Raw genomic sequence first — 12,655 nt, forward strand, 5'->3', positions numbered from 1 at the left:
ATGTAAATATTGGTTTCTAACAGAAACGATTTTGTTAAGTACGAACCATACATGTTTCTGTTTCTTTCAGGTTACAAAATCAATTTTTTTTTGCGATTACCATACAACATTTAAGATGCAGAATCACTCCAAAAAAATAGAAATGCAAAAAAGTGTGCTAGCCCCAAAATCATGTTAAAAAAACAGAATCGTTACAGTACAGAGCCTAATTTGCTGGCAAGATCGGGCCCTGATTGCAGTTTCAGGTTGGAAGTGCAGCAAGTTCGATTGATCATTTTTCATATGTGAGCTTTTCTTTTCTCCTGTGTACAAAGGATTTCAGGTTTGTTCCTTTCTTGTTTTTTTTTTTTTTTTTTTTTTTTTTTTTTCAATCCACAAATACATTGTAGTCTCTGGAAGGGTTAGAAGGTATTCTTCACCCTCTGTTCTACATTTTGTTTATTTATTTTTTGACCTTTTCTTTTATGGCTTCCTTCTACACTCATTCTGAGCCTTGGTGTGCTTGTTTTAATACAAAATTGTCATTGCTTTGAATATCATAAATTATGAAGGTGTTTACAGTATTAGATGTTAATTTGCTTGGTTTCTGATTCTCTAGAAAGTCTACCCATTTTCAAATTTCTATTCTAGACTCACATATCAATATTCAATTTCAGACAAAACATATCATGCAAGCTTATGCCTACCATATCAGTTTTGGATTGACCTGAATGGTGAATGGTGAATGGTGAATGGTAGAAAGATTAGATCTAACCACAAAATTCCTGAGATTCTAATCCCACATAACCAGCACAGTTTTGTTGAGTATTGATTAGTGGGTATGTTTGGATGAACTGATGAAGATCAATTAGTTGGTCTGATCTGAAATTGAGACAAGGCATCAAAATGGACTTGCTTACCAATTGCTTTTCCATTCCCCAACAATCACAAGACAAGTTAAAAAGTATGTAAAGTCTATTTACAAGAATCTTGATGGATTCGAACCATCATACCCTGGGTAATATCCAGGTGCTCTTCCATTTGAGCTAAAGATTCACCTACAAATATAATTTGAGTACCATCTAATTGAATATTGTAAATAAATGTGTAGCCTGATAAGCCCATCATAGAAGAACAACCAGCAACACTACTTCTATCCATAACATATCTGTAATTAAGCAACAGAGAAAGGTAGTGAAAAAATTTACCATCAACACTCTTACAACCCATAAAAAATTAAACTATAAATGGAAAACTAACCCAATTGCATTGAAGAGGCAACTGTTGTATGAAGGAATGACCCTCCTGACAAGAATACCTTCCATGGTATACTCAGAAACAAACCTGGAAGACAAAACATGCTCACTTCAAATTGCTATTCACACGCAAAATTTAGTGGTCTCTTTTCATTTATCCATGTTTATTCATGTTCTAAATCATGTTCAAATCAATCTTGCCTTGTCTGTTTTCTAGTCTCTGCTTGCCTCAAGATGATCTATATAGATAGGTAAGTTCAGTTTGTGGTGTGAACTGTGGAATGTGAAGCATCCCTATTCCCTACCATAGTTTCCCCTTTGTCCATAAAAAGATGAACAATTTTAGATGGGAAATGATTACTATAAAAATATCTTCTTCATTGGTGTTGTGAGTCTTGTGACCATCAATATAATGTCACCCCAGTTGATCAAGTTGAAAATGAGTATAGAGTCTCTCCTCATGGCTTTTTCACATGGGATTCTCTGGGAAATCATATCATGAATCAATGGTGCATAATTTTCTCTACTCGTGGTTTAGATTGTTGGGTTTTCATGGGTTTAATTGATTCAGAATTATCTATTGAGCTCAAGCTAATCTGGCCATCTCTAGATGGGATATATCTCACCCAATCTATTGTGGAAATGGATTAAGGGAGCTGACCCTAACAGAGCCATGCTTACATTTAAGTGGAGCTTGGACTGGCCAAATAACAAAATATACTGGGGGATTGGCCGATCAAGATATAATTGGGCCCAAATCGAATCTAATGCTTAATCTTTGGGCAAAGCCAACTTACATGCACCCATATTGGAAGCCCAGCCACAGATCAGTAATCCCATGGCACTGGCCATCACCTATGTGCTGGGCTTGAACCTCCAACCATGGGCCTTCCTAAATTACAGTCTTACAGACCCAACAATAGAATTGTACAACCATCTTTCCTCAAATCCTTCATGATTGGGGGTGAGATTTACATGCCGCCTGTAAAAATTAGTACCTTCTATGTTAAATCGGTGAGTACAATCTTAGTTAATGAGGAGAAAGAGTGTCAAAGAGGAAATAGTGTGTCAGAGATTGTTTTGTTTTTAAATTGAAATGGAAAAAGATTAAGAATTGAGATAGATTGGAGCAGAAATGAATGGGCTGATTTGTCCATACTCTATAAATGATCCAAGCCCATTATACAATTCAAGGAAGAGTCCAAGAGTATTGACCTAGGGACTTAGACTTGCGAAGCCATGCCGGTGTCAGACTGAGCCACATGCCCCTACAGTAGTGGACCGTCCGGCTCGGTCCGAACCTGTTCTAGGTCCCAACTCCCAATAGTGACTTTTTTGGCCTTGCTCTAACTTCATTGGTCAACAGCAAAAAAGCGGGACGGTTTTACCGCAGGTGGGTCCCGCTATGCGTAATTATTATTTCGGTTTTGAAAGAAGAATCAGAACTTCTTAAATTTTAAACTTAAATGTCCATAAAAGATGAGCTACGGATGAGGCAATGTGCAGGAAAGTAAGTGCCGTTCATGGAAAACAAGTCAATCACCTTTAAAAAATAAATAAATAAAAAATGAGAGGCTGAACTTTGCACTCGAACAGAAAACAATCCACGCAAACCCAACATTTATGAACCGAATTATATGAGAAACGAATTTGACCTTCAAATCCAAACCAAAAACATCTAAAAATAAGAATCTGAAAGGATGAAACTGAAAAAAAATAACCCACTAAAATCATATCTAAAGGGGAACTTTCAATTCACCGAAAAAAGATAAAAAAAAATTACACTAGAAAGAAACAAAAAATAATCTGAAAACAAATTTGAGGAGAAATGAAAATTGAAGAACACAATCGAAGAAATGTTTACGAAGTGAGTATGTGTAGACTACAATAGTAGATTGAAGGAATTGAGATTCAAAGATTACTTGTACAATAAATGAAGAAATTTAAGAATTTAACAAAAAGGAAAGAAAGAAAAGGAAATTCCTTACTTTTGGTTAGTGAGTAATATCTCTTAAAGGATTATGTTCTCTCATGTTCAATGTTTGCGGAGGAAGCAACGCGGCGGGGATGCATGATCGATTATATGTATTCTATCATTAGAATGAGAGGGAGGAAGAAGAACGAGAAACCCTAGTTCTGCGAATTTTGTTTTCGCGATTTGCTGCAAGGAGAGGAGGGGAGGAAGAAGAGGAAGAGAAGGAAATTTTCAAAAACCTAAACCGCTAACTTTTTCTGCCGACTCAGTTTTGCATCTCCTATCGTGACACGTGTCACTATCCACATGTCATGATCGGAAATTGTCTCCGCCAACTCTCCGCCATATCCCTCTCCACAGAGGAGCTCGATCCCTAGTTATATGGTTCTGGAGACATCTCAACTCCATTTCAGGTCCATATAATCCTCGAAGTTTTATTTGCGGTAGTCACCTACGGTAGTCACGTACACTTTTTTTTTTGGGTGTTGCCTTTGTTTCTTAACTTTGTATACTGGGGATTCTTTTAATTAAATTCTTTTGACTTATCAAGGTGAGAATGAAAAAGAAACTCTTAAAAATATTAAAACCATTGGGAAGCTTGTGAGCTTCAGGTCTAGTTTTAGGGTTATAGTGACATCCCAAATCCATTTCCAGGTGCATGAAATACTCAAAAGTTATCTGGTCCATCTTTGTTTAGAAGACTCCAACCTAGGGTTGTGGGTGTTCCGATATTTACATGGAGGATTAAGTCTTTACCATTCAGAAAACTAAATGTGCAATTATTCTGGTTAAATTGTTGATGCTGTGTGTTCGTTCATTTTATCTTAACTACTTGATGTAATGTGAACTGATAGGCTTTGGCTTTGCTATTATCCCTGTCAGCAGAATTTTTTGAATTGAATTACTCCACAGGGAGGTTATTACTCTCCTTCGCCTTTCCTTTTCTCTGTCCCTTGTATATTTTATTCTCCTAGGTTGTGTGGTTTGATATTGTTTGATTTCTTCCGAGATATGTTAGCCATCTGGTGTATACCATCAGTCCCCCCCCCCACCTCTTGTTTTTTGGGTAAATTTTTTAATCTGCAAAACTGTGTGTAGTGGACAGGCAGGATTCTTTTCAATTAGTAAAAGGAAAGTATGGTTTCGTTGTTCATGATGAGAATCTTATTATCAAATATGCTCTGATGGAAAATTCTGGTACCAGACATTTCAATAGATTTCATTGCTTTGGTTGAGGTGATTTGGCTCAAATTCTGCAGATCACCTCTTGTAGTAATGACATAATCGAGTAGAGAAAAATCTGGCTAGTTTTCTGTCTCAATCATTCTAATGATGATTCCAGATGGATGATCATCGGGGAAAAGTGCCAACATTGAAAGGTGATTAAATTTTTAGTAAAGGGAAATTTCTATCAGTCTTTTGTGTTTGATCTATAATTACTTAAACTCTTGAACCAATAACCTTTTTACAACAACAATAACTCAGCCTTATCCCAACAACGGGGTCAGCTAAATTGGTCATTTTTTTCTTGATCAGTTGTTATTCATAGTCTATACTTAGTTACTAGTCTCATGCCATGCATGTCTTTCCTCACCACTTCTCCTAGAATTATTTTAGGTATATCTAGGGCTCTTTTAGCTTTTTCAATCTTGATCAAATCCTTAATTTGTATAAACATATTTAAAGGCCTCTATTGCACATGTTCATGACTTCATGTCATCTCAAATGATTTTCTCATAACTTATCATCAAGACTACTACTATATTAGCTTAATGTGTTCCTTCTGTATTTTATCTCTTATAATTTTATCATTCATCCATCTCAACAACTTTGTCCTAGTTGTACTAATTTTGTTTATCTGTTGTTTCTTTATTGTCCAATATTCAGCTCCATACATCATTGCTAACCGTTTAATTGTCCTAAAATTTCCATTCAGATTTAAAGGAATATGTCGATCACACAATATTCTAGACGGAGACCTTATTCTAATTTTTTGTGTCATCATCCTCGATTTTTTCTTTCCTATTTATAATTGAACCTAAATACCTAAAATTTTCACTTTGAGGTCTTTTGTTATCATCAATTCACCACCTTGCTTTCAATCCTAAGTTTTTGTTCTACTTATCGTGAAACTTTTTGTTCTAAAGTTCGTCTCTATAATTACAATTTTGAATTTATCCATACTCTTGTTCAATTCATCCCAATACTATCATCAGTAAAAAGCATATACTAAGGGGTCTGATCTTGAATATCTCTAATCAACTCATTTATATTTTTAATACAAGAAGACATCTCGTTCTACATCACATTAGTGCCTTCACCGTGGTCTAGCATTCCCCATGTAATAATGTATTTGTAAATGTCTTTAAGTTTTGTCCTTTTGAGTTCTATCATCTTATTCTAGGGGCGAAGAAACTCACAGTTTCTACGAATATTTTAAAACATAAGTCCGTGACCATTAATCTATGTTACATGGTTAAGCTTTCGCATGATATAACTTTACAGTCTTTACATAGTAACTTATCAATCCTTCTAAATAGGAAGAAGTCTATTTGACTTCTGTTTTGCCCGCTTTTAAGTTCTATGTTAGGTAAAGTTTTTTTCGTAGTATTAGCCGCCGACCTGACACAACGACGCCCTACCTTTTATTAGATGGAAGTGAAAATGATTCGAATTGTTTTGTTGGTAAGTTCTACCACTCAACATAAATTAATGCAAATATTTTAATTATTACTTGAAGCTTCACAGACGCAAAGCCTCCACTCGATCTTAGTCCTTTCGCAGTGAGTCATTCTTAGACATACAACTTTGTATTCCTTTAGATGCAAGTTCCTCCATACTTATCAGGGTTTTCTCAAAACCCTAATTTACACTCAATCACTCTCACAGAGAGAAAGAGAGAGAGAGCAAATACAATTTAACAAGTACAATTTCTCCATTAGTATTCCTATTCCGGTCTACATAAAAGGACCCATCTTTCTCTATAGAAAAGCCCATTCGCTTGGGCTTAAAGCCTCCTCCCCACCCTCTCCATTCGCACCACAAAAAAAAAAAAAAAAAAATAATTTCTTGCCCATCCCTCCATAGGGTGGGCCCGACTTGAAACCTGAAAAAAGAAGCCTTTGGGCTGGAAAAGCCTTACATTGACCCCGAAACTTTCAGTTGGGCCTTAGCCAGGCCTAGCTAAAACTTTTTGAGCCTAACGCTGCCATCCAGGGAGGAGCAGCCTTACCCACGCTTTGATTTTGGTTTAGCCTGGTCGATTTTGGTTTTTTCAGTTTCTTCAGTCTTTCGGGTTTGGCCTCCATTTTGAAACATAATCAATTTGATTTTAAAAAAGCACAATAAGAAAAACATAAAATTAATAAGATGAACGAATGCATATATTATCGATGTCCACAACCTGACTCATAAATGAAGCCTATTTTACAATTTTTTTTTTTTTTAAATCTAAAGGATCATGTAATATATTAAAGAAAGAAAATATTAAATACAAGATTAAAGTGTGGGTATACCCAGACAAATACAAAATATGCAAGAAAAGAGAACCACACATTCGGCATTGCCATCAGCAGGAGAAATCAAACCCCTGAACAAATAAGTAAGCCATCACTCAATTAAAGTTTTCCAAATAAGCATACGAAATCTACGTACATGGATGCATAGCTTATAGTAAGTATCAGAGAGGAAATCATGACATGAGTATATGCATACTCCGATGAAGTGAAACCACATTCTTCGCCAATAAGGATTGATGTAGAGAATAGTGGCAAGTCCCAATAAGCAGACGACATATGAAGCAGCAAAACTACTAGCGAAAGCAGTCATGTCAATCTCGTCCTCGTTCTCCATATCATTTGAAGTTGTTGCAAAAGTGTTGGTTGATTCTCCACTAGAAGAGCAGAAAGAGGTCTTTGGTAATGGCAAACCACAAAGGTAGGGATTTCCTTCATAACTGAAACTGTCGAATGTTGAGAATTGCCGCTGCATCTCTGGTGTCTTACCAGATAAATTGTTGTATGCCACAGTGAAGACTGCCAAAAAGTTTAGTACAGTCAATTCTGAAGGGATTTCTCCAGTCAACTTATTATAGGATAGGTCAAGGCTTTCTATCTGCTCTAGATTGGAGAAGGTTTTTGGAATGGATCCCGTTAGCTTGTTGTGTGACAAGTTTAATGCATGAATTCCATTTAAAGTTCCTATTTCATGTGGGATATCACCCGTGAGATTGTTGAATGATAAATCCATCCCAGACATGAAATTAAGGATTCCACCTTTGTATGAAAAATACATATTTTTTGTCATGAATTCTATTTCTTCTGCTGCACCAACCAAAACTTCTGTTGACTCAATCATCCAATGTTGTACAGCTCTAATGTTAGATATAGATTCCTTCTCTATCCTCCTCCCAAATGAAATGTTATTGAAACATTGGGGTATTGATCCAGATAAGCTATTATGAGAAAGATCCATTAAACGTATCCATTCCAATTGGCACAAATTATTTGGAATTGGGCCATTTAAATTATTTCCTTGCAACAACAGAACCCTCAAACCAAAAAGGGAAGCCATCCAATCAGGAATACCACCACATAAGTTGTTATTTCTTATGTCCAATGTCAACAGATTTGACTTGTTGATAAAAGCAATTGATGGTGATCCTATGAATCCATTTCCTTCCAAATGGAGATGTTGTAAATTTGTTGAATTCAATAATGATACCATGGATCCTGAAAGATGGTTTTCTGAAAGGTCAAGAAATTCCAACTGCCTAGGTACTTGAAATTCAATTGGAATGTTTCCATGTAAAAGATTGCCCCGCATTTTAAGCACCATCAAAGATGTAAGGTTACCTATCCAACTAGGAATTCTACCTGTTATCTGATTGTTATTGATATCTAATATCAACAGGTTGTTGCAGTTGGATAATCCTCTTAAGATATTTCCTGAAAATGAGTTGTTATCCAAAAATAAACTCTCTAACTTCGTAAAATTAAAATCTGCAGGAAAAACTTGACCTTGCAGTTTATTATTTGAAAGTCGTAAGACAACTAAATTGCTGCAACCAATGTCCATGTGCTTTGGAATTTCACCTATAAAATTATTGTTAGACAAGTCTAAAGCAGACAAATAGGTCATATTACCAATTGATGAAGGGATGGCACTCTGATCAAAACTGTTCTTTGATAAATTCAAATACTCTGCATTTGGAAAAATGTAACCAATGTTCTCTTGAAGCAATCCATCAATGCAATTATTCGAAATATCTATACTCCTTGCAGCAATGTGGACATAAGATGGTAAGAGAAAATGACCCCTCAATGAGTTATCTCTCAGGTTTAGAGATTCCAACAATTTATTGTTCTCGAGTAACCAAGGTGGGAGCTGAGCGCTTAAGTTGCAATGGGAAAGATCAACTTCTCTTAAGTTGTACTGAGTAGAGAGAAAACTGGGGAAATCATTATTACTTTGCTTGTTAAGACTGCAATTTGACAACGACAATGTCTTCAATTGGAAAAGAGGAACCCAAGGGGGATGTTCAGTTTCTACCTCTAATTTGCTTCCAGCACTGGTAAGGTCAATTAGCTCAAGTTTTGAAGTGTTAGCAAAGGATTTGAATGTGAATGTGCCCACAAAGTCATTGTAGCCCAGAGAGATTTGTGAAAGGGATGAGAGGCTAGCTATGATAGATGATGGGATGTTTCCATTGAATTGGTTTTTGGACAAATCTAATATTCTAAGGGATGTCAGATTTTGGAGACATGGAGGAAGGATCCCTTCAAAATTGTTCCGAAAAAGATACAACTCTTGAAGCCTCTTCATTCCACACAAAGCTGCAAAAGTAAAATCCAATGAATCTAAAATTAAAAATTTGAAATGAGTAAAAGGCGTGACATAAAGAATTAGGTGTGTGTCCACAAAGTTTAAGCTCTGCTAGATAGTAGTATTAGTACCAATCAATAAAGGACATGCAATTCTAGGCCCTAACACATTAATTACTGGTTTAGGTACCCAGTACCCATTATGTATGCCATGTACATACGTTGAGTTGTGTCATTCGATCTCTACAGTTTAGGAGATTGAGAATCATATATCCAAGCATGATGAACAGGGGAGCTAGATGTCTCGGCTCACCCGTGGGTGATGTAATTACCACATGTTTAACAAGGATACTAGATCTATAGTCTACACTATTCAAATTGGCTTATATTGTTATGTACCTGGGAATATTGGCTGGGAGGAGCAATTGAAGTTATTGCCACTCAACTTCAACGACTCCAAGTTTGGCAGATTATTAGCTAATTCTGCACTTGATGAGAAAGAAAAACACAATTAATTAAGAATCATCATCAGCATCATATATTACTGGGTAACATAATCCCCACTTTTCATTTGGGATATATTGCTTTTAATTAATTTACCTTGTAATATTGGTTGGAAGGAGCAATTGAAACCATTTCCACTCAAATACAACGATTGCAAGTTATGCAGATTAGTTAATTCTGTAACAATTAAGAGAGGAAATAAACACAGGAATCCTGAAATTATTATTATATTATGTTTGCAGGCCAATATAAATAAACTTAAAGCGATCCTTCCAAATTAACTATATATTATTTCATGAGCTGCAAATATAAATATATATACCTTCCATATGAGGCGATCCTTCAAAATTATTTCCACCGAGGGACAGAGTCTTGAGGGATGAGAGTGCACCCAAAAATGGAAGAATACTGTTGTTGAAATAATTCCCATTTAGATGTAGAGCCTCCAGCTTTCCCAATCCAACAAAACTTACTGTAGAGCCTACGTACGTACAGAAGATAATTAATTAAATGGGTAGAGATGAATGAGGTCAATGTAATTAGGCAGGAAAGTAGGAGTTTGGAATCTGGATGCCTCCCCTCCTCATATGGGAGCTAGAGAGAGCTCTTATGAAATAGAATCTCTGCCTCAACTGAATCCACTATAAATAAGGGAGATTAGCATTTTGCAGCCTCGACCGTCTCAAGAGTGAAGACCCACCCATGCATATGAAATATCTTCGAGAGTCCGCTGGAAGATGGATTAGCTTACCAAATCTTACCTTGTTTTGTATGCGAAGAAGAGGCCATCCCGTTGAGAAAATTATTATTCAGATCCAATGATTTGATGTTAGGAAGAGCAGATATAAATGCTGCACACAATAATAAAGGAAAGGAAATATTTAAGGGAATGGACTATGACATTGATCAGTAGTTTTCAGTTAAAAAAAAAAAAAAAGGGAGCAACTCAATCTTTGTTATATATATACCTTCCAAATTAATTGATCCTCCTAAATAATTTTCTGAAAGTGACAAAGTTGTAAGGGACTGGAGTTCACCCAGGGATGAGAAGATACTGGCGTTGTCGAAGTTATTATTTGATAGGTCGAGGACCTCTAGCTTTGTCAACCCACCCAATCTTTCAAAACCTGCAACACCATTATATATTATATATTATATATATAAATATAAAGTAATCAAAACGTAAAAATATATAGTATCCATGCATCCGCCACCATCTTTCGCTTTGATGACAAAAGAATTCAAGGGGAAAGGGGACAGGGGAGGAAACAAATTAGAAGTGACCCAAGAAACGGAGGAAGCATAAAGAGTGATATTAAATACCTTCATTCTTAACCCAACCATCAAATAAATTATAAGATAAGTTGAGGTGTTGCAGTTCTTTGAAGGTAGAAAATATGGTCGCATTTATATAGCAACTACTATTAGTACTCATACATGAATCAAAATCACATTTTCCATGTACTCCACGAATATCACCAAGGGAGAGTTGGATGACTCGTCCCGTAGTAACATTACACTCAACTCTCTTCCAAGAACAACAGTCACTACTATTACTCCCTCTCTCAGCATCAACCCATGATGGTAAGCGATCACCCGTAGACCAAAAAGTACTCCAATCACAAGAAGCCTTGAATTCTAAGAGAGCAATCCTCTCCTCTTCCAAGCACCCCAAACAACAGCAGTGCTGAAATCGGAGTAATAGTAAAACTAATGGAATCCATAAACACTTCATTTTTCACTTCACACAAGAAAAGAAAACCAAGAGAGAGTTGTTCTCCAAAACTCTTACAGCTTCCCAATACTGAAACTAATGAACGTATAAATAAGGGAGGAACCACTTGCACATTGTATCCACACGAGTCATGTGGGCGATAGTCTTTGACCCATTACACACGGCAAATGCAGTATTTTGAATGTTTGCGTTGATTTACTTAATCAATCGGCGGGGCCCGCTCATATTGCTTATTTTACGGAATTACCCATTTATACCCTCAACAATGATTCAACAAAAAGCTATAACCATGTATATCCATTTCACCGTTCATTATCATGAAACCTTGTGACATTGATTTCTTGCACAAAAAAGAATAAAATAATAGTAAACAAGATAAAAATAAATAAATAAATAAATAAAAAACGATTGAAATGTTTTCCAATTGAAGCTACTCCAAAGTTGATCTTGTTTGTGCTGGTGACATAGGGGAGCTCAATCACAAAAGGTAACAAATGTTTTCTACTTGTGCTTCCTTGCTGATGGTTGGTAAGTGGTCTAATACTGATGAGCTTCCTCACCGAATGTAAAAGTAATAATCATAACTAAATCTTCAAATAAAAGAAGAGAGTTCTTTCAGCAAGTGGTATGGGAGAACACACTAATGTGGTGAGATCATAGTTAGCAAATTCGGATTCGGAAATTATTCGGGCGGAGAATTATTCGAAATAATTCGATTGGTTAATTTAATGATTCGGTCAAAAAAGCGGTCAAAAAAGTGGACAAAATAAAAATCGGAGTTAGATTCGGATTCGAGAATTATTCAATTAAAAAAATAAAAGTCGGGCAAAAAATTCGGATATTATTTTTATAGTTTATTGTATATATTTATCAAGTTATTAACTTGATTTGTATACTTAGAAAGAGCAAATTACTTTATACAATAAAGTAAAAAACTATGAAAAAATCGTCATTGAACGATGGAAGCAATGGTTATTGTAATCCAATTTCTACTCATGAAATAGATTAGGCCCCAAAATAGTGAAAGCAAGATTACAACTACAATAAAACAAATAAATAAATTGACCACAAAAATTTTTTACTATCATTTTGTTTGGGTTCACAAGACCCATATTTCACTAAGACGCACTAATTTTTCAAAATTAAAGCAACAATATAAAAGAAGATTGATGGATACGGAGATATGAATCTGTCCTGGTCCCCCGGAACCTCAAATTATCCATCAAGGCTTGATATCTCCCCTATCTTAGAATGAACTGATGAAGTTATGAGAAAGAAATGAAACAAAGAGTAGATTCATACGATTGTTACAGAAGAATTAGGTGAAGAAAAAAGATGGGAAGAAGGAGGCGGAAATTTGGGGGAGAAGAAGATGGAAAAAAAA

General features: G+C 35.7%; 1 protein-coding gene across 1 annotated transcript; it reads right to left on the reverse strand.

Moving 5' to 3' along the window:
- Positions 1-6,800: 6,800 nt before the first annotated feature.
- Positions 6,801-11,313, reverse strand: LOC122066471 (receptor-like protein 15). The gene is made up of 7 exons (XM_042630274.1): positions 10,860-11,313; positions 10,505-10,663; positions 10,298-10,387; positions 9,859-10,017; positions 9,633-9,713; positions 9,432-9,515; positions 6,801-9,044 (listed from the first exon to the last, which is right to left on the reverse strand). Exons 1-7 carry the CDS (start codon positions 11,269-11,271, stop codon positions 6,820-6,822), a joined length of 3,210 nt encoding a protein of 1,069 aa, XP_042486208.1. The 5' UTR covers positions 11,272-11,313; the 3' UTR covers positions 6,801-6,819.
- Positions 11,314-12,655: the final 1,342 nt, after the last annotated feature.

This window comes from Macadamia integrifolia, unplaced genomic scaffold (assembly GCF_013358625.1).
Source record: "Macadamia integrifolia cultivar HAES 741 unplaced genomic scaffold, SCU_Mint_v3 scaffold2407, whole genome shotgun sequence".
Lineage (NCBI taxonomy): Eukaryota > Viridiplantae > Streptophyta > Magnoliopsida > Proteales > Proteaceae > Macadamia > Macadamia integrifolia.